At 37.6% G+C, this 26006-nt stretch overlaps 1 protein-coding gene across 1 annotated transcript in view; it reads left to right on the top strand.

The window, feature by feature from the left end:
• The window catches only part of CNBD1 (cyclic nucleotide binding domain containing 1), a 393584-nt gene that overhangs the window by 37713 nt on the left and 329865 nt on the right, over positions 1-26006 (top strand). Inside the window, exon 4 of the mRNA XM_049853899.1 lies at positions 19789-19947. Within this exon, the coding sequence (XP_049709856.1) occupies positions 19789-19947 (159 nt within the window). The remainder of the gene's footprint in view (positions 1-19788; positions 19948-26006) is intronic.

Below are 26006 nucleotides of genomic sequence, written 5' to 3'. Positions count from 1 at the left end.
AGCTGTTTTCTTTTTTAAAAGAGTACAGTGTTTTGACCCAGAAGACCTGGATTTGGGTATTGGTTTTGCTCAATACCAGCAACATGACTTTGGAGAAGCCACTTAACCTCTACTGCCCTCATTTTTTTTCCCTGCAGAATTATGCATTGAAAGAGATTTTTAATCACACCAGATCTTCTTATTATCATGAACTGTAAAGAGCAGTGATGTTTTATGTGGATTATGCCATATGTCAAGAAATTCTACCTTTTTCAAACAGGTTTTAAATAAAATGCAAACCATACATTATATAAAGCACGTGAAATGATTTCCATATCTCAGTGGATAGATGAAATTAACAATGCTTTGATTATCTGGCTATTATAAAAATTATTTATGATGATGTTGTGCAATAAATGATTTATCTGCTCCTATTAAAAAATCATGATCATTAGATTTTTCAATAAATCTAACGATCATTCTTTTGAACAATAGCAAAAATTGTGGGTTGTCATAGCCGTCAGTAGTTTGAGCAGCCTTAATTCATTAGGGACAGACTGGCATAATCTCGTATTTACATTTGTATTTTGTATGTAGAAGATATAATTATTATAAATGTACTGATTAGAACAAAATTCTAGTTTTTATATAAATAGAGAGCCCTTCCACTTTTAAACTATTCTACAATAATTTTAGAACTTTTTTTCTCAAAAATGAGAAATTTACTATCTCTTCTTGCTTTTCAATGAATTCTAAGAGCCTTGGAAATATAAAGCCAGATGGCCTCCTGAAACTATATCTATTAAGGTAAAAAAAAAATATATAGTTATAAAAGTGATATTGATAAATAGTTTGCAGTTTTTGAAATATAATTTTAATTTTCTATATTTTTAAAATTCCCAAGTAAATAGTGCAGGGGATTTTTATGCAGAATATGTAAACTATAGCTCAAACCGTCTTTGCCTTTGAACAATTACCCAGATTTACATTATGCACTTTAATAGTGCTCAGTATTATAATGAGAAATAATTTTCAAATGTCAAGACCCTGGTTTAAGATTGCTGTGATTCAAATGTATGGGGCAAACAAAAACAAAAACAAACAAACAAAAACACTGTTGCTAAGAAATCTTAATTATGATTTTGTGTAAAACTGGACATTGTAACCACAATTTCCTATAATTACATTCAACTACTTCTATTAAGTAATTCAACTAACATTTACCAGATCTGTACTATGTTATCAAGTAGTGTGCTGGTGCAAAGGATCCATAGGGTAAGATAATGGCCCTTGCTCCTGTAGAGGTTACAATCTGAGAAGGGCAAGAGACCTCAAGCAGTGATTACCTAATAATTACCTAAATGCAATTTATCTTTATCAATGCATCTTTCAGATTAGCTCATTAATTAGTCCAGACGTGTGGCTGTAAATAACAAATCCAATTCAAAACAACAAATCATCAAAAAAGGGAGCTTAATGGCTCCCCTAAGGAGTCCTGGTGGTGCAGAGGTTAAGCACCTGGCTGCTAACCGAAAGCTCTGTGGTTAGAGCCCACCAGCCACTCTGCGGAAAAAGATGTGGTAGTCTACTTCTGTAAAGATTAGAGCCTCAGAAACCCTATGGGGCAGTCCTACTCTATCCTTTAGGGTGGCTATGAGTTGGAATCGACTCAGTGGCGATGGAATTGGATCCCTTAACCAACCAGAGAAAGGGTGAAGCTGGCCCAAGGAAGACTGGATACAGAATCAGATACACTTGCAGGTCTCTCTCTCATCCCTGCTTATATTTTTTGGTTGTCCTTTTTCTCTCCTGGTGCTCGTGGGCTTCCTCAGTGTGTCAGGGATCATGGCCACCAAGCCTTGAATGTATAACAGCTCTGATACTAGAGACAAAAGGGAATTTTTTCCCACCATCCTCAGGCAGAATATTCCTGGAAAATGAATCAAATTGGCTCAAACTGGGCCATGTATCAGCCCCTCTGCCCAGTGGTGTAGAAATGATTAGCAGAAGACGTGGGCTGGGGCATCTTTGACAAAGAAAATAGCCACTGGAGATAAGGACCACCCTCCTGGGTATAAGATAAAACCAATACATATTAACAGTAATTATAAAAACTGTTCCATTTTTGGTGTAATAAATTTAATATGCATCCTTTGTCAAACAACAAGAAAAGACCAACGCTTGTAATCAGTATATGCTTGGGTCAGTGAGGAAACAAATAATAAGCATCCATGGAATCGTGGAAACCTATGTTAAAAAAAAAAAAAACTTTTTTTTTAAATGTATTTATTCAAAACAGGACATTTTGGGGGGCTTAGAAATTCATGTATTTATAAGACAGCCTGTATTCTTGTCATTTTCATATTTGACTTTGATAAAAGTATTAGTTTTTGACCATTTTAATTCCAGGTGAGTAGTCAGCACAAAAAAATTAAATAAGTTTTAAAATAATCAGTTAACTTTAACAATATATTCACGTTAGATTCAGAAGCAAGTGTCCTTTTCTAGTTGGCATACATTAAGCAAGATCTGGTTGAGCAATGAGGGGAATTTTATTGAAAAAAGGGTGTAAGCCAAAAATAATGGTAGCAGAAGCTAAAGGGGAATCATCCATGTGCTGAATGATCGGTTATATTTTTTTCTACAAGATTCTGATTCGCTGTATCAATCAAAATAGAAGTTGACTAACTGAAAAAAAATGGTAAACTAAAATAACAGATATATCATGTGAAGAAATTATCTTTTTATAAGGAGATGAAATGAACAAAGATTAAAAAAAAAAAAGAAAAGAAACTGAATGATTTCTACCTAATTTACACATCCATTAAATGGTACCCTTAATAAAAGTCAACGTTATTTCACCTAAGGTGGACATGCAAAAAGAAAAGAAAATGAGCAGAAAAATTGATTAAAGTGAACCCAATCCTTGAACAAGCATCAAATGTAGCAGCGAGAAGGATGATGCTTACCTCAAAACTGTGTACACCTAGTACAGGGAGAAATTGTAAAGTCGTGTCCATATGCAGCTAAGTTCACAGCCAAGATATCTAAGAACTCTTTTTGGAAATTGTGGTCACTACTAGAATCCAGCTAACAGTTGGAACTAGGTTAGAGTCAACATGCAGTGCCTTGGCTTGTAGTGTCCGTTTTGTCACTCACTAACTGTATGACTTTGGAGAAGTCAACCTACCTGGACATCAGTTATCTAATACCTAAAATGAAGTGTTTGGGCTAAATGAAATTTAAGGCTCCTTTTAGCTCTATTAATATAAGATTTCATTTTCTACTTGAAACTTCAGATACTTTAGGGAAATTTATGTGTAATGAAGATAATATTTTTGGATTATCATTTGATATGTCTTGTAAAAGTATGACTATTTTCCACCCTGCACCCATCTTCCTTCATGGTCTTAGCGAAAAGGGCAGAGCAAACACTACTTTGAGAAGGAAGAAGATATAAAGTAGGGGCCTGTGGGGGACAGGAGGATATAGAGATAGAAGAAGTGTGCCAAGCTTGAGGATTGTTGATCTTCACTCACTCCCATTCCTGGTATGAAACTCACAATTAGAGGATGAGGGCATGTGGAAATATCTAGAGAGATACTGGGGAAGCCACAATCCTTTAAGACAGTAATAATCAACTCTGACTGCACATTAGAATCACCTGGGTAGGTTTTCAAAAATACTTATGCCAGGTCCCCATTCACCCCAGACTATTTAAATTGGAATCACTGGGTTGAGGCCAAGGCCTGCTATTAAAAAAAAATATTCCTAGGTGATTCTGTGCAGCCAGGATGAGAATTACTGCTATTGGGCTCAGATCAACATTCAGCATGAAATGAGAGTCATAGCACAGTATTGGTGAAGGGAGATGCTTAAAGATAATGCCTTTGCTTCCACTTGGCCTATGTCTAGCATGTAGGTGGTCCAGAATTTTCCGTGAACACTGGTGAGGAGAAGCTGAGATGTGGATGGGATTGAAAGACTGTTAGGACCCTGGGTTGGGAAAGAACAGTCTGCTCATATAGGAGTCTGGATAACCCAGGGATTGGTAGTTGGCAAGAATGGATGCCGTAGAAGACAAATCCAGTCATGCTCTGTCAAGGGGCCGGAGCAGACGTGCCAGGCCCTCTGCAACAGGAAAGTGGATAGTCAGTTGACAGGTCATAGGTAAGAGGAGCTGTTGCAACTTCACTGTCTTCAAAAAGCATGGAAAGTACAGACAATTGGGAAGACTAAGCATTTATGTATCCTACAAAGTTGACTAGAATAACTAGAAAGTTATTCTAGTCGAGCCATTTCAAACTGAGGAGACTAAGATGTAATAAATTGATATTGGGGAAAGGGGATCTGTGTGCTCATGAGAAAATTTTAGATTCTTTATAGAAAATAAACAAGTTGTCTTCTTTGCACATCTTAGGGTTTAAATAAAATTTCAATCCCACTGATCTATTTAAATATTAGAACTATGTCCATATGAAGAGGAGTCAGTAAAATTCCCTCTAACACTGAGGAGCTGCAGAGTCCTCTCTCTCTATAAAACATTCTATTCTAAATTCTTAATGTCAAGGTAGACAGTGGTTGCTGCACAGCTAGCATGGAACCTGTCATAACTTTTTTTTTTTTTTTTTTAAGAGAAAAACAATCAGAAATTTAATTAGGGCCCTGTAATAAGGAAAATTTCATAGAGCAATCGTAGTGTGAAAAATAAACAAACCTCCTCAAGCCCACAGTAGGGCATTAACTGACTAAAGAAGGCAGAACAGTGTAAACAAATATAAATACATAGACCATTCATTTGCATTGTATTGTGGAAGACAGTAGCATGAACTCTCCTTCATGGGAATTCATTATTTAAAAGGTAATTATTAAGTATTTACAGAGATAGCTGTTACTTGGCAGGCAAAGGCAGAAAGTTGGCTTTCCTTTCAAAGTGACTTTCAATAGACTCCAGACCAGTGCTTCTCATCTTACTCTAATGAGGGTTCTGATTCAGATCTCGGCTGGGTCTGAAGTTCTGCATTTCTAACAAGCCCCAGCTGATGTTGATGCTGCTGGTCCATGGACCACAGTTTGAGCAGCAAGCCTAGAGACTACTATTTGATGTGGATTTTTTTTTCTCCTTTTAGAATGTGGGGGGGAGGGGGAATCACTAAACTGTAATTTTTCCGTTAAGGAACTTTAACCTATATTTTAAACTATTGATTCATCTGTGGACTTACTTCAGTGCTCTGATGGCGCAGTGGTTAAGAACTCAGTTGTTAACCAAAAGGTCAGCAGTTTGAATCCACTAGGCACTTCCTTGGAAACCCTATGGGGCAGTTTTACTTTTTTTTTTTTTTTTATAGTGCCACTATGAGTTGGAATCAGCGGCCACAGGGGTAAATACTGTAATTTTTCTATTAAGGAACTTTAACCTACATTTTAAACTCTTAATTCATCTATGGACTTATTTCAATTAGTTAAACTACAAAGCTGTGGATGGTCTTAGATCATAATATACTCATTTTATTAAATTTAGCAGCAAATCACGTGTTGCACTTAATATGTAGAGGATGGCAGTTTGAAATCAATCACTTTGGTATAATTTCACTCAGGGCATTTTAAAGTCGAACCAGTACCTATTATCTTGAAAACTTCCATTTTAATTAAGCACCAGATCAGATAAGGAAAAGCAAGAACGTGCTAGTTTACTGTGGTCAGAAGGAGTTTCCAGATTTATACTTACTCAGCTAATGGTCATGTTTTGTAAAGTGATTTAGTTTGCGTTATGCAGTGACATAGTGTTTGGACCTGGGAAGAGTGAAAGGACTTTGGCAGTGTGCATGCAGTATGATCCCCTTCCCACAAGCCCCAGGACCCCATTAAGAGTGTCCTCCAAAGTGCAAAAGTAGCCTGAGCAGAAGAGGTCTGCTGGGGATGTTTCCCCAGGCCCAGAAGTCTTTGTGCTCAGTCACTTAAATCACCAATCAACCCAAAACTGCCAAAGCATGTTTTGTGCAAAGAATTGATAAGTTTGGACTCTAGATTCAAAAGACCTGAGGACATTCCCACTACTTGAACTGAAGCTCAGAATATCACTTTTAGATCTAAGGGCAGTAGAAACATGGGCTTTATTCTGGGTTATAAATGGTGAGGAGATTCTGTGTTTTTTCCAGACACACTTTAAAACAATCATGTGATATGGTGCACATGCCATCTAGACGGATTGTAAATTCTCTTCAAAAGTGCAATTGCAGAGATGTTGGAAAATAAAAATGTGGCAACTGAAAACCTAGAGCCAATGGATTCTGAGGGACTGACTTAAAAAAAAAAAGTCTCTCTGCAAAATTGCTTTTTGAACTCTTGGTTTCCTTCTGAGGTTTTGGACTCAACTGCTTTTCCTAGCAATGTCAAAATGACCCACGCAATACAGCTATATCTAAGCAGTGCTTTTTTCGTGCTTCCTTGGATCTGCCTTCAGAATCATTAATAAATGTTTGCATTACAGGCTATTTTGAAAAATACGTATTTAGCATTAGAACAAATGAGGCTGTCCTTGTTATTATTATAAAACCCTTATTATCTCTGAAATTCTGAGGTCTGCTGAATAAGACGCTCCCAGGGCTTTTTAAAAGTCAGGACCACGCTAATTCTGGGGCTTGGAACTAGTTGGTTTGAATAAGTTCTCAGGAAGTTATACGTAAGCATGACCTGGGAATCTTGTTAAAATGTAGATTCTGATTCAGTATATCTGGGGTGGAAATGCAAATTCTCGACAGGGGTTCAAACAGGAATCAACTGGTTAGCCCTGGCAAATTTTATTTCATTTTCATTCTTTTTATTTTGTTCTAATAAGAAAAGTGGAAATTTATACTCTCTGGGAAGAAACTTCATGATAATGCTATATCTTTTATTTATTCATTAAAACAATACATACTGAGCACTGACTATGTACTAAGTGCATGTCAGACATGGTTGCTGTGTACAGATTGGTGGCACTGACAGACATTGAGTAAGAGGCAACAAGTATAATATAGTAGGTATCATGGGGGACTACAGGGAGGGATGGGAGTAGATTGTACTAAGAATGCGTACCTTAGTGAGAATGCTTACATTGGGGCAGGTGGTATACTGGACGATCAGGGAGAGCCTTCCTGCGGAAGGCTAAAGGAAGATGCTTAAGTTGAAAGATGAGAAGAAGGGAAAGAGTCAGAGAAAACATCATGTGACATTCTTCATGTTATTGATTATCCAAGTGCTGGCAAAGTTATCTTAGCTGTTACTCTAATCACCCAGTTTGGTAGTTGTCACAGACAAGTACTCCTGTAGGTATCAGGGTGGGGTGGAGGAGGAGGCAAAAAAAAAAAAAAAAGGTAAGGGAGAAATGAAGGATTGTCATGCCAGCTCATGAGAGCAACATTGGGACGTTTTGGAGATTTCTGGGAAGAGAAGATCTCAGGGACATTTAAAGAGATCTAATTAACTATTTCATCCATGCTCGATGTTGTCCTTTGTGGTCCAAATTAAACTCTCTGTCGTGACATAAAAATATAACCCTGGATGCCCTGGGCCCTATTGTAGTAAAGTGATGGCAGTTTGTAGAAGTTGTCTACAAACATAGGATTTCCTTGCATTAAAGTGAATCATTAAAAGACAGTTTTAAGCCTGACTCTAAAAAAATGCCACTAATATTTACATTTGCCACTGAGGAACGATGATTATGCTAAAAGGAAGGCCTTTTTCCTATGCTTCCTTTCTTCTTTTTTAACTTTACTTCAGATGAAGGTTTACAGAACAAAGTAGCTTCTCAGTAAACATATTGTACACATACTGTTTTGTGACATTGGTTACCAACCCCAAGACATGTCGACACTCTTCCTTCTTGACCTTCGATTCCCCATTACCAACTTTCCTGTCCCTTCCTGCCATTTCATCCTTGGCCCTGGGCTGGTGTGCCCATTTAGTCTCCTTTTGTTTTATGGGCCTGTCTAATCTTTGGCTGAAGGGTGAACCTCAGGAGTAACTTTACTACTGAGCTAAAATGATGTCCGGGGGCCATACGCTTGTGGTTTCTTCAGTCTCTGTTAGACCAGTAGTAAGGCTGGTCTTTTTTAGTGAAATGAATTAGAATTTTGTTCTACATTTATTTTCAGCTCTGTCCAGGACCCTCTGTTGTGATCCCTGTCAGAGTAGTCCGTGGTGGTAGTGGCGCACCACCTGGTTATGCTGGACTCAGTTTGGTGGAGGCTGTAGTACTTGTGATCCATTAGTCGTTTGGATTAATCCTTCCCTTGTGTCTTTGATTTTCTTCACTCTCCAGGTTTTCTTGCTCCAGATGGGGTGAGACCAGTGTTGTATTTTAGATGGTCACTCACCAGCTTTTAAGACCCCAGAAGCTACTCACCAAAGTGGGTTGTAGAACATTTTCCTTATAAACTATGTTATTCCTGTGCTTCCTTTCTGATGGGGTTGATTAGAAGAGTCTGGGAGTAGGCACTGAGGAATGTTGAATTGCTCTACCTGGTACAGGTATTCTAATGTGGAATTTGTGGAACAATCCAAGAGTGAGAAAGGGCAGAGACTAAAGGAGAGGAAGGAGTGAGTGAGGAGAAACCATTGGTGCCAAGGATGCAGTGAAAACATTTAAAATGAACTATTAATGGATTTCAAGTCTGCTGTGTCATATGTGACACATCTCTTTAGGATAACCCCAATGTTTGGTAAATTCTACCACACTAAGAAATGCTGTTAGTAGTTGGTTTCGTTCAGTTTTTTTTGAGAAAATGTAGAAAAGGACTGGGTTTCACTCCTGGATAAACAAAACATAGGACAAAGATGACCTCAGAATATAATCTCCCAGAGAATTGCTGAAATCTTAGAGAGAGCTTTGCAATTTCATGGATTTTCATGGGACCTTATTTACATCTTAAGGAGCCAGTAGATGCCAGCTGGTATCATTTTCGTTGCAAAAAATTTCTCACCAATATCCCGATATTGGCAAACTGTGATGCTATCAGTTAAGAGGTAGTAAACCTGGTGAGATTAGGAGTTCAGCTCAAAAAATAATGTGAATGCTGATGTCTTGTCTTACACATCCCATTCACCAAAGACCATGTGAAACTAAGAAGGAAAAGCCAGTCTTTGATTCAAAGCGAGTCAGTTCTTTGGTTCAAAACAGTATAGTTGAAAAATTGGAGCTTCTCCCAGACTGTGTACTATTGATGGGAGGAAATTTGCCTCCCTATGTCCCTAAATTGGCCTTCCATTCCCTAAATTTCAGCACCCCATTCACTGTTTAGATTAGCCCTATGCAGCTAAGATCTACTTGGGGCTAGTCAAGAAGAGCAATTCTAATAATTCATAGGCCACATTATTTCTGCATTCAATTCCTCCTTTCAGTTATGTAAAAGAAAGTCTAGCTTGAATGATAGTAAAGCTGAAAGGCTAGGATGATGTTTTTTCATTACTTTTCAACAATTAATTATTATCAAATCCTGTACAGAGAGATCAGCTAGCACATAGACTGAAAAAAGGCAGTCAGAATTAAGGAAGGTCATTATTGACTTCAGAATGTTAGCAGAGATGAAAGTGCAATTGCTTGTAAGGAAGCAGAAACAAGTAGAAACAGTGGTTCTGGCCGACTCTTTATTGAAAGGAAAACAAAGAAAGCCTTACTACTGAGGCAAGGTTGGCTCTGGAAAGTAGAAATGGGAGTGGAAAAAGGAACTAGATGAAAGCTGTTCAGGAGAGTGTATCAGAGTTCAACACACAGCTAATTTAAGAATGTTGAACAAAATCAAGAATTAGTTAAAATTAGATAACATAGCTTTGTAATCATCTGGTGAGTGACTAATTCAGCAAAGTTGTGTGGGTGGTTAAAGTGGAAAAATGGAAATGATTCACATCTGGGTGTTGAGATAGTGAATGCTTCTTTGCCTTTAGTAGGAGTAGAGTAAATGTTTGCTTAAATGGATTGTGAATGGAGGAAATTTAGTTATGAGTAAAGACAGAGCATGGTATTTGATTATCATTTTATAAACGTGTATAAGTATATCCCTCTATTAAAGGCTGTCTTAAAGGAGCCCAACGTTTTTGATTACAGCCTTTTGATTTCAATTAATTTTTAGGGGGTAAATCTGGATAATAATGATCTTTAAACAATTTGAATTTCTTGCATGTTTGTATAGTTTGTAATGTATTCTGGAAAGTGTGTTGCTACTATATACTAAAGAATACATGTAATTCCAGCTGTTCATCTTTGTGCATTTTCTATTGCGTTTTGGAAATGAAATGAGAAGACTGAGTTTGGCAGGGATATTCGTTTAGTAGAAACCAGGGAAATATTACTTACCTCTGTCTAGCCTTAAAATATTCTTTCTTATATTATAAAAGATGACAGGATTCCAATGTTGACTGTCAAGAGTTTATAATGGAGCTTGCCTTTGACTCCTTCATTTTAACGTTGGATATAATTGGCAATGTGTGGAACAAAGTCAGCATTCTTGCTAAGCACAGTACAAAGCTTACAATTCACCAACTTACATCCTGGAGGCTGGAATTTCCCCATATTTATTTTGTGTATTTGGAACTAGTGATAATTAAACTAAGCTCAACAGATGGCTTTAACTTATTGGGCTTACCAAATTCAATTAGTGTTTTTAAGAGTCAGCCTGACTTCAGTTTCTAAAAAAATGGGCAAAGATTCATTTAGCAAACACCTTAAGAAAGGACCCAATATAGTACTCTGGCTTCAGTCACTACCTAGAAAATGTTGTATGGCCTTAGGAAAGGCAGGTAAAGTGTGTTTGAAAGATTTTGGGGACTGGTAAAGAAAAATCTCGGAAGAGCTATAGTACAAGAATACACAGAGGACCATATGTTGCAATGCCCTTTGGATTCAGTCAGGTCTGGGTATGAATTTCAGCTCTGCAGTTTGGCAGTTATGCTGCCTTATGAAAATTACTTCATATGTTGAACCTTAGTTCCTTCATTTAAAAAATGATGACAGTAGTGTTTACTTTACAATGATGTTGAAGGATTAAGTATGATAGTACCTGAAAAATTATCTCCACAGTATATTTCTACTCTATGGGGGTGAGAGACTGCTATTATTCACAATAACACTTTTTTAACTACTTGAAATATATACATGTAAAACTTTAAAAAAAATAAAATTTAAAAAAGAAATAACCAACATAAGACTTTGAAACAACAGAGCCATCGTCATTCAAATAGTAATAAAACCAAGATGTCCATTATCTTATTCAACATTATCCTGGGAGTTTTAGACAAGCAGTAAGATACGAAAAGGTGGAACTGAAATTGTTATTTTAAGACCTATGTCCACCTGAAATATCTTTTAGAGGATCAACTGAAAAAGGTTGTTGTTGCTGTGTGCCTTCGAGCTGATCCTGACTCATAGTGATGCCATAGTGACCCCCCAGGAAAGTAGAACTGCCCATCGGGCTTTCTAGGCTGTAATCTTTATGGAAGCAGAAGGCCAAGTCTTCCCCCACAGAGCAGTTGGTGGGCTCAAACTGCTGACCTCTCAGTTAGCCGCTGAGTGCTTACTAACTATTGTGCTACCAGGTTACCAAAAAAAAGAAAGCTCAGTAAAGTAGCTAAAGTAGGCAAAACTAGTTTTTCTATGTAACCACAATGATCAGTTTTGTCAAATTGTAGAAAAAAAATCCCAATCACATTATATACGTATATACTACATGTCTTGAAATAATCACATTAAGGAAGATGTAAGACTTTTATAAAAAGAAAAATCTTTAAAATAAGAGCCAGGACACAAATAAACACATGCACACCTGTGTTTGTTGCAGCATTATTCACAATAGCAAAGAGACGGAAACAACCCAAGTGCCCATCAACCGATGAATGGATAAACAAATTGTGATACATACACACAATAGAATACAATGCAACGATAAAGAATAATGATGAATCTGCAAAGCATCTCACAACCTGGGTAAATCTGGAGGACATTATACTGAGTGAAATAAGTTAATCATAAAAGGACCAGTATTGTATGAGACCACTATTATAAAGAATCAAGAAAAATTTACACATACCGCCCCCCCCCCCCCCAAATCTTTAGGTACATAAGGTAACACAGGATTTGGTCATTAAATTAGACTCACAAGAATCAGAACTTACGTAGCATCAAACTTTACTAAGAACTCAGACCCAGGCAATTGTGAAACAGGAGAAATCTGAGATCACAACACAGCTCCTTAGAGAAAAGGCTTGGATCGTGCCTATAGCCCTCCTGAAACTCCCTGCTAACTGTGCCTGCTTCCACTCGTTTATTCACCTCTCAAAATGTGATTTGACATTTTGTATGTGTGAAAATTTTAGATTATACATATTACATTATTGCTAGTTTTACTCTATCAGTATAACAATGAGGACTATTTCCCACCATTTCTTTTTTTATATAATTTTATTAATTTTTTGTTTTGAGAATATACACGCAAAACATGCACCAATTCGACAGTTTCTACATGTATCATTTAGTGACATTGATTACATTCTTCGAGTTTGTAACCATTCTCACCCTCCTTTTCTGTGTTGTTCATTCCCCATTAACGTAAATTCATTGCCACCTAAGTTTCTTATCTAATCTTTTGAGTTGCTATTGTCAATGTTTTGTGGGATCACCATTATTCTTTATTGTTGCATAGTATTTCCTTGTGTGTATGTATCACAATTTGTTTATCCATTCATCCATTGATGGACACTTAGGTTGTTCCCATCTCTTTACTAGTGTGAATAATGCTGCAGTGAACATAGGTGTGCAAATGTCTGTTCATGTCATGGCTCTTATTTTAAAGATTTTTTTCTTTTTAAATAAAAATTCTTAAAAGAGTATAATGCTCAAGGCAGACATTTTTTACTAGTTAAGCTAAATTACTGTTTGGTTTTAAGATGTTTTTGGTTCAAGGTTATCTTCAGGGTATTTTTTTGGTTTAAGGTTTAAAGATTATCTCAGGGCAATAGTTTCAGGAGTTCATCTACCTTCAATGGCTCCAGGAAGTCTGGAGTTCATAAGAATTTGAAATTTTGTTCTGCATTTCTCCCCTTTTGATCAGGATTCTTGAATGGAATCTTTGATCAAAATGTTCAGTAATGGTAGCTGGGCACCATCCAATTCTTATGGTCACATGACAAAGGAGGCAGTCATTCCTGGAGGCAGCAGTTAACCACACATTCCGTATCCTCTATTCCTGACTCTCCTTCTTCCTCTGTTGCTCCAGGCAAATAGAGACCAATTGTTGTGCCTTGGATGGCCGCTTTCAAGCTTTTAAGACCCCAGGCACTACACATTGAGTTAGGACGTAGAACAGAAGCACTAAATATGTTATTAAGCCAATTAACTGGGATGTCCCATGAAACCATGACCCTAAACCTCCAAACCAAGAAAGTAAATCCCATGAGGTTTTTGGTTGTACATAAGCAGCCTCAGCAGTTACTCTTTTTTTTTGCCTGTCGTTGTAAATATATCTATCACACAACTTTTGCCAGTTCAACTTGTTACAGGTGTACAAATTACTGACAGCAATTACAATAATCGGCATGCAATCCTACCCTTAATCAATGTGATGTTTCCGTCACCGTTAACCTCTCCTTTCCACCTCTCTCCCACCCCTGGTGACCACTAACAAACGTTGTTCTCTATGTATTGTCTTATCTGTGTCTTTTTATATAAGTGAGGTCATATAATGTTTGTCCTTTTGTGATTGACTTATTTGACTTAGCATCATGTCTTCCAGCTCTATCCATATTGTAGCATGTATGAAGACTTCATTTCTCCTACTGGCTGAGTAGTATCCCATTGAATGTATGCTCCACATTTGTTTATCCATTCATTTGTTGCTGGGCATTTAGGTTGTTTCTACCTTTTGGCTCTTGTCAATAGTGCTGAAGTGAACACTGGTGTACAAGTCTCTGTTTGAGTCTCTACTTTTACATCTTTTGGGTATATACCTAGTATTGGAATTGTGGGGTCATATGGTAGTTCTATTTTGAGTTTTTTGAGGAACCACTACACTGTTTTCTACAATGGCTGTACCATTTTGCATTCCCACCAGCAGTGGGTAAGGGTTCTGATTTCCCCACAACCTCACCAACATTTGTTATTTATTTGTATATTTTTTCATCTTAGCCATCCTAGTAGAAGTGAAATGGTATCTTATTGTGGTTCCCATCATTTCTTGAAGAGCACAGAACACAAATTAATCAATCAACGTGGATGACTACTTATTTCTGTTTCTGGTGGTGGTATGGCTTCTGGTGGCAGTTGACTACCGTGGCTTAAATATGATTGAAGACAATCCTGAATCCTTTCACTGGCTGAGTATTTCCAAAACTAATACAGTAATCCCAAGAATCTCCCCATTGGTTGGTGCCTTAGCCAAACATGAGGCACTTGGGCCAGGAGAATACTGGGTACATGCGACCTCACTCTACATTTCTGACACACATTATGCCATACCTACCTTCCCTCCCCCTTGCAGTCCATGAATCTCCTCTTCTCCAGAAGATAAGAACTTTAGTCCATCTGCATTTGAGAATCAGGCTAGGTGGAGGAAGACAGCCAATTGTTTTAAGCCTAGACTGTCATCACTGGTGAGTTTTACTGTACTTGCTATTGTTATTTATTTAGAGAAGTATCTAGGTACAAGAGTTTTAAGTATTGTTCTACGTTTCTGTGAATGGAAGAGCTGAGGTGCTGTGAAGGTGTGCATGGGAGGGGAAATGAATTGTGGCTTTTAATTTTATTTTTTGTATTAAATTATTATAAGATATTTTTATCTTTTCTCGTATATACTTCAGATAATTAAGTTTTAATATCAAGCTTAACTATTCCGTGAACTTTAGGTAGATTGAAAAGAACAAAACTCTTTCTAGCTCTACTAGCTGTGAGAGGTTAGACAGATTATGTAAACATATTAAGTTGCAAATTCCTCCTCTTATGAATGGGAATAGTATTATCTATTTCATATTGTTATTTTTAATGATATAAAATATGTTTATAATATGCATTTGGCAGAGTAGCTGGCACATGTTAGAGACTCAAAATACGTTAGATGTTAATGTGATAATTTACTGTTATTATTATTTCATGTAATATTTATCTTATTTTTAACTTCATTTTTTAAAATCTTCTAATGTATATAATTGTTGTTGTTGTTAGGGGCCAAAAGGTTGACTTCAACTCATAGCAACCTTATGTATAACAGAACAAAATGTTGCCTGATCCTGTGTCATCCTCACAGTTGTTTCTGTGTTTTAGTCCATTGTTGCAGCCACTGTGTCAGTCCACCTAATGAGGGTCTCACTCTTTTATTCTGATCCTCTACTTTATCTTGAGAAAGACATTAAGCTTTGTAAAGTAGAGAGTAAGCAAAAAACAGGAAGACCCTCAAGGAGATGGATTGACATAGGGGCTGCAACAGTGGACTCAAACAAACCTACTATTATGAGGATGGAACAGGACTGAGCAGTGTTATATCCTGTTACACACATACGGTCGCTATGAGTTGGAACCGACTCAATGGCACCTAACAACAACAACCACTACTTTATGAAGCATGATGTCCTTTTTCAGGGATTGGTCCCTCCTGATAACATGTCCAAAGGAAGCTAGAAGTAGTCTTATCATCTTAGCTTCTAAGGAGCTTTCCGTCTGTACTTCCTCCAAGTCAGATTTGTTCGTTCTTCTGGCAGCCCATGGTATATTCAGTATTCTTCACCAACACCATAATTCAAAGGAATCAACCCTTTTTCAGCCTTCCTTATTCATTAACCCGCTTTCACATGCATGTGAGGTGATTGAAATGCCATAGATTGGGTCAGACGCACCTTAGTTATTTAAGTAACATCTTTGCTTTTTAAGATTTTAAAGAGGTCTTTTGCTGTAGCTTTGCTGAATGCAATGCGTTGTTTAATTTCTTGACCACTGGTTCTGTGGGCACTGATTGTGAATCCAAGTAAATGAAATCCTCAGCAACTTCAATTGAAAATACCATGGGTTGGATCAGGCCCACCTTAGTCCTTAAAGTGATGTATTTGCTTTTTAAATTTTTAAAGAGGTCTTTTGCCGCAGATTTGCCCAATGCAATACGTCATTTGATTTCTTGACTTCCATGGGCCTTGATTGTGGATTCAGGTAAAATGAAACCCTTGAAAGCTTCAATCTTTTCTCTGTTTATCATGATTTGCTCATTGGTCCAAACCAAAACCAAACCAAACCCAGTGCCATTGAGTGAATTCCAACTCATAGCGACCCTACAGTACAGTTGTGAGGATTTTTGTTTTCTTTATGTTGAGATGTAATCCATACTGAAGGCTATAGTCTTTGATCTTCATGAATAAGTACTTCAAGTCCTCTTAGCTTTCAACAAACAAGGTTGTGTCATCCGCATATCACAGGTTGTTAATGAGTCTTCCTCCAGACATTGCGTGGTGTTCTTCACATAGTCCAGCTTCTCAGGTTATTTGCTCCTCATACAGATTGAATAAGTATGGTGGAAGGATACAACCCTGACACATACCTTTCCTGATTTTAAACCACTGCCTGTTCTGTCCGATCAGCTGCCTCTTGATCTATATATAGGTTCCTCGCGAGTACAATTGAATTTTCTGGAGTTCCCATTCTTTACAATGTTATCCACATTTTGTTGTGATTCACACAAATGAATGCCTTTGCATACTTAGTAAAACACAGGTAAACATCTTTTTGGTATTCTCTGCTTTCAGCCAAGATCCATCTGACATCGACAATGATATCCCTCATTCCACATCCTCTTCAGAATCCAGCTTGGATTTCTGGCAACTCCCTGTCAATGTACTGCTGCAACAGCTTTTGAATGATCTTTAGCAAAATTTTACTTGTGTGTGATGTTAATGATATTGTTCGATACTCTCTGCATTCTGTTGGATCACCTTTCTTTGGAATAAGCACAAATATGGATCTCTTCCAGTCAGTTGGCCAAGCAACTCTTTTCGAATTTCTTGGTATAGATGAATGTGCTCTTCCAGGATTCTGTCAGTTTGATTAAACTCTACAATTGGTATTCTGTCAATTCCTGAAGGCTTGTTTTTCGCCAGTGCCTTCAGCGCAGCTTGAATACCTTTAATACCATTGATTCTTGATCATATGCCACGTCCTGAAATGGTTGAAAATTGACCAGTTCTTTTTGGTACAGCAACTCTGTTTATTCCGTCTTCTTTTGTTGCTTCCTATGTTGTTTAATATTTTGTCCATAGAATCCTTCAATATTGCAACTCAAGGCTTGATTTTTTTCTTCAGTTTTTTACGTTTGCGAAATGCCAAGTGTGTTTTTCCATTTTGGTTTTCTATCTCCAGGTCTTTGCACATTTCATTATAATACCTTACATTGTCTTCTCAGGCTGCACTTTGAAATCTTCTGTTTAACTCTTTTACTTCATCATTTCTTCGATCCATTTAGCTGCTCTGTGCTCCAAAACAAGCTTCAGAGCCTCTTCTGACATCTACTTTGGTCTTTTCTTTGTTTTCTGTCTTTTTAATGTCCTTTTACTTTTTTCATGTATGATATCTGTGATGTCATCCCACAGCTCCTCTGGTCTTCAGTCATTAGTGTTCAGTGTTTCAAATCTATTCTTGGGATGGTCTCTAAATTCAGGTTTGATATACTTATGTTGTACTCTGGCTCTTGTGGACTTGTTTTAATATTCTTCAGCTTCAGCTTGTACTTGCTTATGAACAATTGATCGTCTGTTCTGAAGTTGGCCTCTGGCCTTGTTCTGACTGATGATATCAAGCTTCTCCATCATCTCTTTCCACAGATGTAGTTGATTTGATTCCTGTGTATTCTGTCTGTTGAGGTCCACGTATATAGCTGCTGCTTATGTTGTTGAAAAAAGAAGTTGTGGGTCTTGCAAAATTCTATCATGTGATCTCTGTATCATTTCTATCACCAAGACTATATTTTCCAACTACTGATCCTTCTTCTTTGTTTCCAAATTTGGCATTCTAATCACCAGTAGCTATTAATTCATCATGATTGCATGTTTGATCAATTTCAGACTACAGAAGTTGGTAAATATCTTCAATTTCTTCATCTTTGACCTTAGTGGTTGGTGTGTAAATTTGAATAAAAATGGTATTAAGTGGTCTTCCTTGTAGGCATATGGATATTATCCTATCACTGACAGCGTTGTACTTTAGGATAGACCTTGAAATGTTCTTTTTTGATGATGAATGTGATGCCATTCCTCTTCAATTTGTCATTCCCTGCATAGTAGACCAAATGTTTGATTCCAAATGACCAATACCAGTGCATTTCAGCTGACTAATAGAAGATATTGATCTGTATGTATTCAGTTCATTTTTTATGACTTCCAGTTTTCCTTGATTCATACTTTGTACATTTCACTTCTGATTATTAGTGGATGTTTGCAGCTACTTCTTCTTATTTTGAGACTTGCCACATCAGCAAATGAAGGTCTCCAAAGCCTTACTCCATCCACATCCTTCAAGCTGATTCTGTTTTGAGGAGGCACCTCTTCTCTAATCTTATTTTGAGTGCCTTCCAACCTGAGGGGCTCGTCTTCCAGCACTATATTAAACAATGATCTACTGCTATTTATAAGATTCTCACTGGCCAATTTTTTAGGAATTAGATTGTCAGGTCCTTTTTCCTAGTCTACCTTAGTCTGGAAGCTCCACTGAAACCTGTCCACTGTGGGTGACTCTGCTGGATTTGAAATACTGATGGCATAGCTTCCAGCTTCACATCAACACACTAGCCACCACATTCCAACAAACTGAAAGATGAATGCTAGGATCATAGATTAAAACCCATTGCTGTCAAGTTGATTCCGACTCATAGCGATCCTATAGGACAGAGTAGAACTGCCCCATAGAGTTTCCAAGGAGTGCCTGGTGAATTTAAATGGCCAACCTTTGAATCATAGATTAAAAAAAAAAAAAAAAAATGAGTCACCTTTAATTATAGATCTCAATCCATAGACATGTATATAATTAAAGATGACTAAAAAAAAAAAAAAATTTTTTTTTTTAATCTATGATAGGAAATACTGGTGGCATAGTGGCTAAGTGCTACGGCTGCTAACCAAAGGGTCGGCAGTTCAAATCCACCAGGTGCTCCTTGAAAACTCTATGGGGCAGTTCTACTCTGTCCTATAAGGTTGCTATTAGTCGGAATCGACTTTACAGCACTGGGTTTGGTTTTGATTTTGGTAATTGATGATCATTTAGATTGTTTTCATCATCTCCAATTTTTTTTTCTTAAAGATAAACTACATTTGTTAGATTTCTTGCCCTGAAATTTTCAGTTATCTCTTAATAGGAGTGCTTGGTGCTAGGAAAATGAATGGGAAATTGTCATTTGTCCATTCCATCTCCTAGGGACTTTAGCACATAGCATACAATACCAGAATAAGGTATGATGACTGCCTTCAAGAAATTTCAAGTTCAAGTTTGACTTGAAATATTTTCCTAAATTATATAAACCTAATATAATATGGAACAATTTCAATTGCTTAGGACAGCCATACGTCATTTAATCAGATTCTATACATTGAAAATACTTTGTATTTTCTATTTTTTAGACTTAAAATCAACAGAATAACATATATAGCTATACTACCAATGATGAAACAATTCTAAGGCACTGACAAGGAATATATTACATAAATGCCAAATTATCTCAGAATAGTGTATTTCTACTCTTGGCAATAAAGTAAAAGTTGGTGTAAGTTTTGTGCCATATGTAACACCATTAAATATTATTATGTTTCTTTGTTCAGAAAATCTATTGAAGACAGAGAACAAAGCCAGCCCAAACCACGTGATGACTCTCATAATATAGCTGTCCATGTTAGAAAAGTGCACGGTTGTCGTTCTTTATGTGGACCAAAAGGATTTGAGGAAAGAATTGAAGAATTCATAGCGATCTTAAAGAAAATGTAAGTATTTTTTAATGTATCTTTTCTTATAGTTGAAGAATTCTTTTGAATAGTTTTTAAATAGTTGTTTGAAGATAAACATACTTAAGTGGTAATCTAACGCTAGTGGTTGATTCAGATGAGCTGATAATACAGGAGATTTGTCTCTAGATGAATACAATCTTCAGGAATATAATTTTCATGGCATATCATGAATATATTGCTAAACTTGTGGCACAACATTTTAATTTTAAGTGCCCAATTGGAATATGTGTTATCTACTGCAACTGTTTAACCAAAATTACGTTTAAGATGTTCATTAGCTTATAGCTACTGGTCAACTCTTCACAGAATTTAAAGTCATATCTTCTCCATCACAGAGCCTTTAGATAAATTTGCCTCGTATTTCTCATTAATTCCTGAAGTGATGTGGGCTGCGATTAAGGTGCAACTACCTACAAGAGAAGGAGAAGAGAGTTCAATCTGGTTGGAGTCTGATTACCAGAGATGCTGTTGGATTTGTGGATAAAATTAAAGTTGCAAGGGGACCATGGAAAAATGAGATATTGAAATTGAGATTGACAACAGAAACAAAACCAAGAATAAAACAGTTGCAGTGTTGAAATTATGCCTGAAGGAAAGACTGGTAGCTTGGAATGAGTAATTAAAAATCTGAAATTTATGTCTTGAGGAATACACCAAGAATTCTATACTATATTCTATACTTTCCTTTAAAGCTAAATTGCAAATTTAAGAAAATATGATTAGAGCTTCCAGAAAATTTGAGAATGGTCACACTTTGATGCTTTTACTTATAGTAACAAAAAATAACCCTAACGAATACTAGTTACCTTACAGGAAAGCAGGCGAGACAAAGTTGTAGGGAAGGAAACCAAAACCACTTGCTACACAGGAATATAATTAAACTGGTAAACTGTAAAAACAGGGAATTCAACTAGAGGGTGTTCAGTGAATGTGTTAAAAGTGTAATTTAACTGGTAGAAAATTTCTAGAGTACTGAAAGTTAGAGCTACAGGCTGCCACAGCCAGTTTTCATTCCATCAAACCATAATATTGAATTAAAATTACATTTGGTTAAAAAATTTTACTTCCCAGAAACCCATAAGTTACTCACTGGTACTGGTTTTAGGCTTTGCTGAGCTGCAGAATTTTTAACAGTGTGGGTAATCTCCATCTCTCTGAATATAAAGAGGTAGCAGTGCTCAGGTGACAAAAGTTGTGATCCAAGACACAGGAGGAGCTCAGCAATTGGGAATCTCAAGCACCATGACTCCTCAGCAAGGTGCCGAAAAACTGGGAGGTAGATGTAGGTTCATGCCGGGATGGAAACCACTCCATACCTTTGCTATGCGCTGAAGCAGGAACCATGGTAGGAGGCCATCCACCCAAACACGGGAGAGAACAGGTAAAGACGCTACTGCTGCATCCGTATATGGACTCTCATGGGTTTCATTTAGAAGCCAATCTCCACATACCCTGGACGACAAACGTTGACACGGTGGCAGTCTTGGGGTGGGTAGAGCAGCTTCTGAAGTACTGTAAGCCCTGATTTTCTATGGCTCAGAACTGGGCAGATGGGACTGTTCATAAAAAAAAAGGCATGTCTTTACTGTTGCCAGTGGGTGGGGCTGTGACTGCCGCAGACTGACAATAGCAGGGTAAATGAGAAGGGACTCACTTAAAAAAGAGGATGCTGAAATTCACAGAAAGCTTTAAATTCTGAACGGAAAATTTCTGATTTAATCCTCACATAAACGCATTCTGGTAAATATGATAAATTAGTGTCTTAGTCATCTAGTGCTGCTATAATGGAAATACCACAAGTGGATGGCTTTAACAAAGAGAAATTTATTTCTTCACAGTAAAGTAGGCTAAAAGTCCAAATTCACGGTGTCAGCTCCAGGGAAAGGCTTTCTTTCTCTGTCGGCCTTCTCATCAATCTTCGCCTGGACTGGGAGCTTCTCCTTGAAGGGACCCTGGGTCCAAAGGATGCACTCTGCTCCCCGCACTGCTTTCTTGGTGGTCTGAGGTCCCTCTGTCTCTCTGCTCCCTTCTCTCTTTTATATCTCGAGACACAAGCCAATCTCATAGTTTGAGTCCTGCCTCACTAACACAACTGCTGCCCATCCTCCCTCCTTAACATCATAGAGGCAGGATTTACAACCTATAGGAAAATCACACCATGCTGGAAATCACGGCACAGCCAAATCGATACACACATTTTTGGGGGGACATAATTCAATCCATGACAATTAGTAAAAGATTAAAGTTATGTCCTAAATTCACAATCTAGGTTCTTCTCTAGGACACGGTTTTTCTTTTCTTTTCTCTCTTTAGAACATTACTAGTTTTCTCTTGTTGCACAATAAATTACCACAGATTTAGTGGTTTAAAATGACATACATTTACTATCTCTCTGGTGGTGCAGTGGTTAAGAGCTGGGCTGCTAACCAAAAGGTAGGCAGTTTGAATCTACCAGCTGCTCTTTGGAAACTCTGTGGGGCAGCTCTACTCTGTCCTATAGGGTTGCTGTGAGTCGGAACTGATATGATGGCAACTTTTTTTTTTTTGGCTGGGCAAGGATTAGCTGGGTCCTCTGCTCTGTGTCTCATAAGGCTTCAAACAATGTGTTAGTCGGGCTACATTTTTTTCTGGAGCTTTGAGGTTCTTTTCTAAGCTCAAATGATTGTTTGCTGGCAGAATTCATTTCCTTGTAGGGCTGAGGTCTCTAATTTTTTGCTGCCTGAGAGCAGCCCCACAGTTCGTTGCCATATGATCCTCTCACAGCCCTCCACAACATGGCAGCTTACATCTTTAAAGCCAGTGAGGGAGGGCCTCTCTCTTTCTCAGCTAAGATGAAGCCTTTTATTTTTTTTAAACCGTCCATGAGATGGATGGATATAGTGCCTACAACAGTGGGTTCAAGCATACCAGTAGTCATGAGGATGGCACAGGACCAGGCAATGTTTCCTTCTATTACACACAAGGTCACTGTGAATCACAGCTGACTTGATGGCAACTAACAACAACTGTTAATTATATCTCTCCATTTAAATGAGTTCTAACCCCCCCCACCCACCCAGTGTTCCAGTTATCAATTTATTTCCTCTCAACTTCCAATATATCTCTCATTGCTCTGCTCTGTGATGCTGGATGCTGCGATACTGTAGAATTTCTCCTTTGCCAGCTGGCAAAATGTTAAACTGCATCAGAAGAAGGTGCTGGAAGGACATCAAGGAGGAAGGGGCTTCTGGTCCTAATTCTGGTCTCTCTCTCTTTATGTTTATTATACACTTGTTATGTCTCAAGTCTTGTAATAATAAGATCATGTGGCCTTCAGAAATGTATAATCTAGTAGAGGAGATAGATTTTTTTTTTTTTTGAAAATGGGCATACCGAATTGTCCCATGGGCTATAAAAGGAGTCTGTTTGGGATGCAGCGGAGACACAAAGGGAATGATAGCTAAATAGGGTGTTCAGTCATAACTTTTTGAATGGTAGTATTATGTTTATTTTGCTTGCTGAAAGTGAAGAGGACTTGAAGCACTTACTAATGAAGATCAAAGACCACAGCCTTCAGTATGGATTACACCTCAACATAAAGAAAACAAAAATCCTCACAACTGGACCAATGAGCAACATCATGATAAATAGAGAAAAGATTGAAGTTGTCAAGGATTTCATTTTACTTGGATGCACAATCAACAGCCATGGAAGCAGCAGTCAAGAAATCAAAAGACGCATTGCATTGGGCAAATCTGCTGCAAAAGACCTCTTCAAAGTGTTGAAGAGCAAAGATGTCACTCTGAAGACTAAGGTGCGCCTGACCTAAGCCATGGTATTTTCAATCACATCATATGCATGTGAAAGCTGGACAATGAATAAGGAAGACCGAATAAGAAATGACACCCTTGAATTGTGGTGTTGGTGAAGAATATTGAATATACCATGGACTGCCAAAAGAATGAACAAATCTGTCTTAGAAGAGGTGCGGCCAGAATGCTCCTTAGAAGCAAGGATGGTGAGACTGCGTCTTACATACTTTGGACATGTTGTCAGGAAGGATCAGTCCCTGGAGAAGGACATCATGCTTGGCAGAGTACAGGGTCAGCGGAAAAGAGGAAGACCCTCAACGAGGTGGACTGACGCAGTGGCTGCAAGAATGAGCTCAAGTATGATGATTGTGAGGATGGCACAGGACCGGGCAATGTTTTGTTCTGTTGTGCATAGGGTCGCTATGAGTCAGAACTGACTCGACGGCACCTAACAACAACAACAACATTATATTTATTTACATTTTAGAGGTATAAAGTGAAGTCTTATAGCACCTAATCCAGAGCCTCTCTATCCCACTATACTATCACTTTTGCAATTTTCTGTTGGATAGAAGCAAATCATAGGTCTCTTCCCTCCCCGCCTTCAAGGAGAAGGGATTACACAAGGGTATGACTCCTTGGAAATCACTTTAGGATGTATTAGCTATATTTGATGCCATTATCAATCTTGTCGTGACTCTGTTAATCAAATTTGCAATGGGATTTTATACTTTATGTACAGAACACAGATCAAAGGCAGTTTATTAATGGATAGAAGTCCTGAGGTGGCACCAATGGTGGCTACTAACCAAAATGTTGGCAGTTCAAACCCACCCAGAGGAATATTGGAAGAAATGCCTGGCAATGTGCTTATCAAAGGTCACAGGCACGAAAACCCTACGGAGCACAGGTCTACTCTGAAAATACATAGGAATGCCATGAGTTGGAATTGACTCTTTACGGCAACTAGTTTGATTTTATTAATGGATAGATTATTACCTATATGTTTAGCCCTTATATTTAACTCTTAAGAGAACCAAATCAGATTGGTGGGATGCTTCAGTGATGTGATTTAACAGGCTTTTAAAACTAGTTACTACACTGTCTAAAATTCTTTGCTCTGTCAATAGAGCGTGATACTGTTCTATTTTCATGATCTGAGTAGTGGTTATATGGGTGTGTTTATAGGCATATATTGGGATTTTGCATTTAACTTTATGTATATTTAAAAAAGAAAACAAAACAAACCCCATTGCCATCATGACTATTCTGAATCATGGAGACCCCATGTGTTACAGAGTAGAGCTGCTCCACAGGGTTTCCTTGGCTGTAATCTTTATGGAAGGAGATTGTCAGGCCTTTCTTTCGTGGTGCCATCGGGTGGGTTCACATGCTCAATCTTTCGATTAGTAGCTGAGTACAGATTGTGGGGACCTTTACGTACATTACACCTCAAAAAAAAAAAAAGTTTGCCAAAATAAGAAGAAGAAAGAAAAAAAAAAAACAAAACACACCTAAATTAAAGTAAAGTTGTCTTTTTACCTCTTAGTCAACTTAGCAGGTTAAGTAATTTTCTCCATTCCCTTTAGCATGATACCCCTGCTGAACACTGGCATCTAACAGGCAACTCCCTCATACACTGGGGCATTTCTGCTCCTACTACACTATACTTACTAAGGACCTGACAGATTTGGTGTGACATTGTAATCAGTCAGCTACAACTATTTTTGAGTTTAAGTTATTAGGCTTACATTTTAATTTTAGGGCTAAGGAGTCAGATTGTTGTAGTTTGCTTTTGTACCTATGCCGTGGATAAATGCTGAGGGATCAGCGCACCTTGACTTGACCGACAGTTTTACTGAGTTTACATGTAATGAGTAAAAGGGTAGTATTTCAAAAGAGAAGGTTACAGAAGAAAAGAGAAATGAATTATAGGTAAACAACATTAACAACTATGAACCAAAACATGTCTTGGAATTTTAATGTCAAAATAAATATGATTTATTTACCTAGTAATTAATGAATTCAACATTACTTTTGAACTCTTATATGTTTCTAGCTATATTCTTGGTATTGGGGCTGTAGTAGTGAACACTCCAATGTCTTTGACCATAGTGTACATTGTAGTTTAAGAGAGATAATAAACACATATGTAATATGTCAGTTGGTAGTAAGTGCCAGGGATAAAAAAGAATGCAGAGTGAGAATATAGAGCATGATGGAAGTGATCACAGAAGGCCCCTC

The sequence above is a fragment of the Elephas maximus genome, chromosome 15 (assembly GCF_024166365.1).
Source record: "Elephas maximus indicus isolate mEleMax1 chromosome 15, mEleMax1 primary haplotype, whole genome shotgun sequence".
Classification (NCBI taxonomy): Eukaryota; Metazoa; Chordata; class Mammalia; order Proboscidea; family Elephantidae; genus Elephas; species Elephas maximus.
Note: the sequence above shows the minus strand (reverse complement) of the source record. Positions and strands in the feature narration are given on the sequence as shown.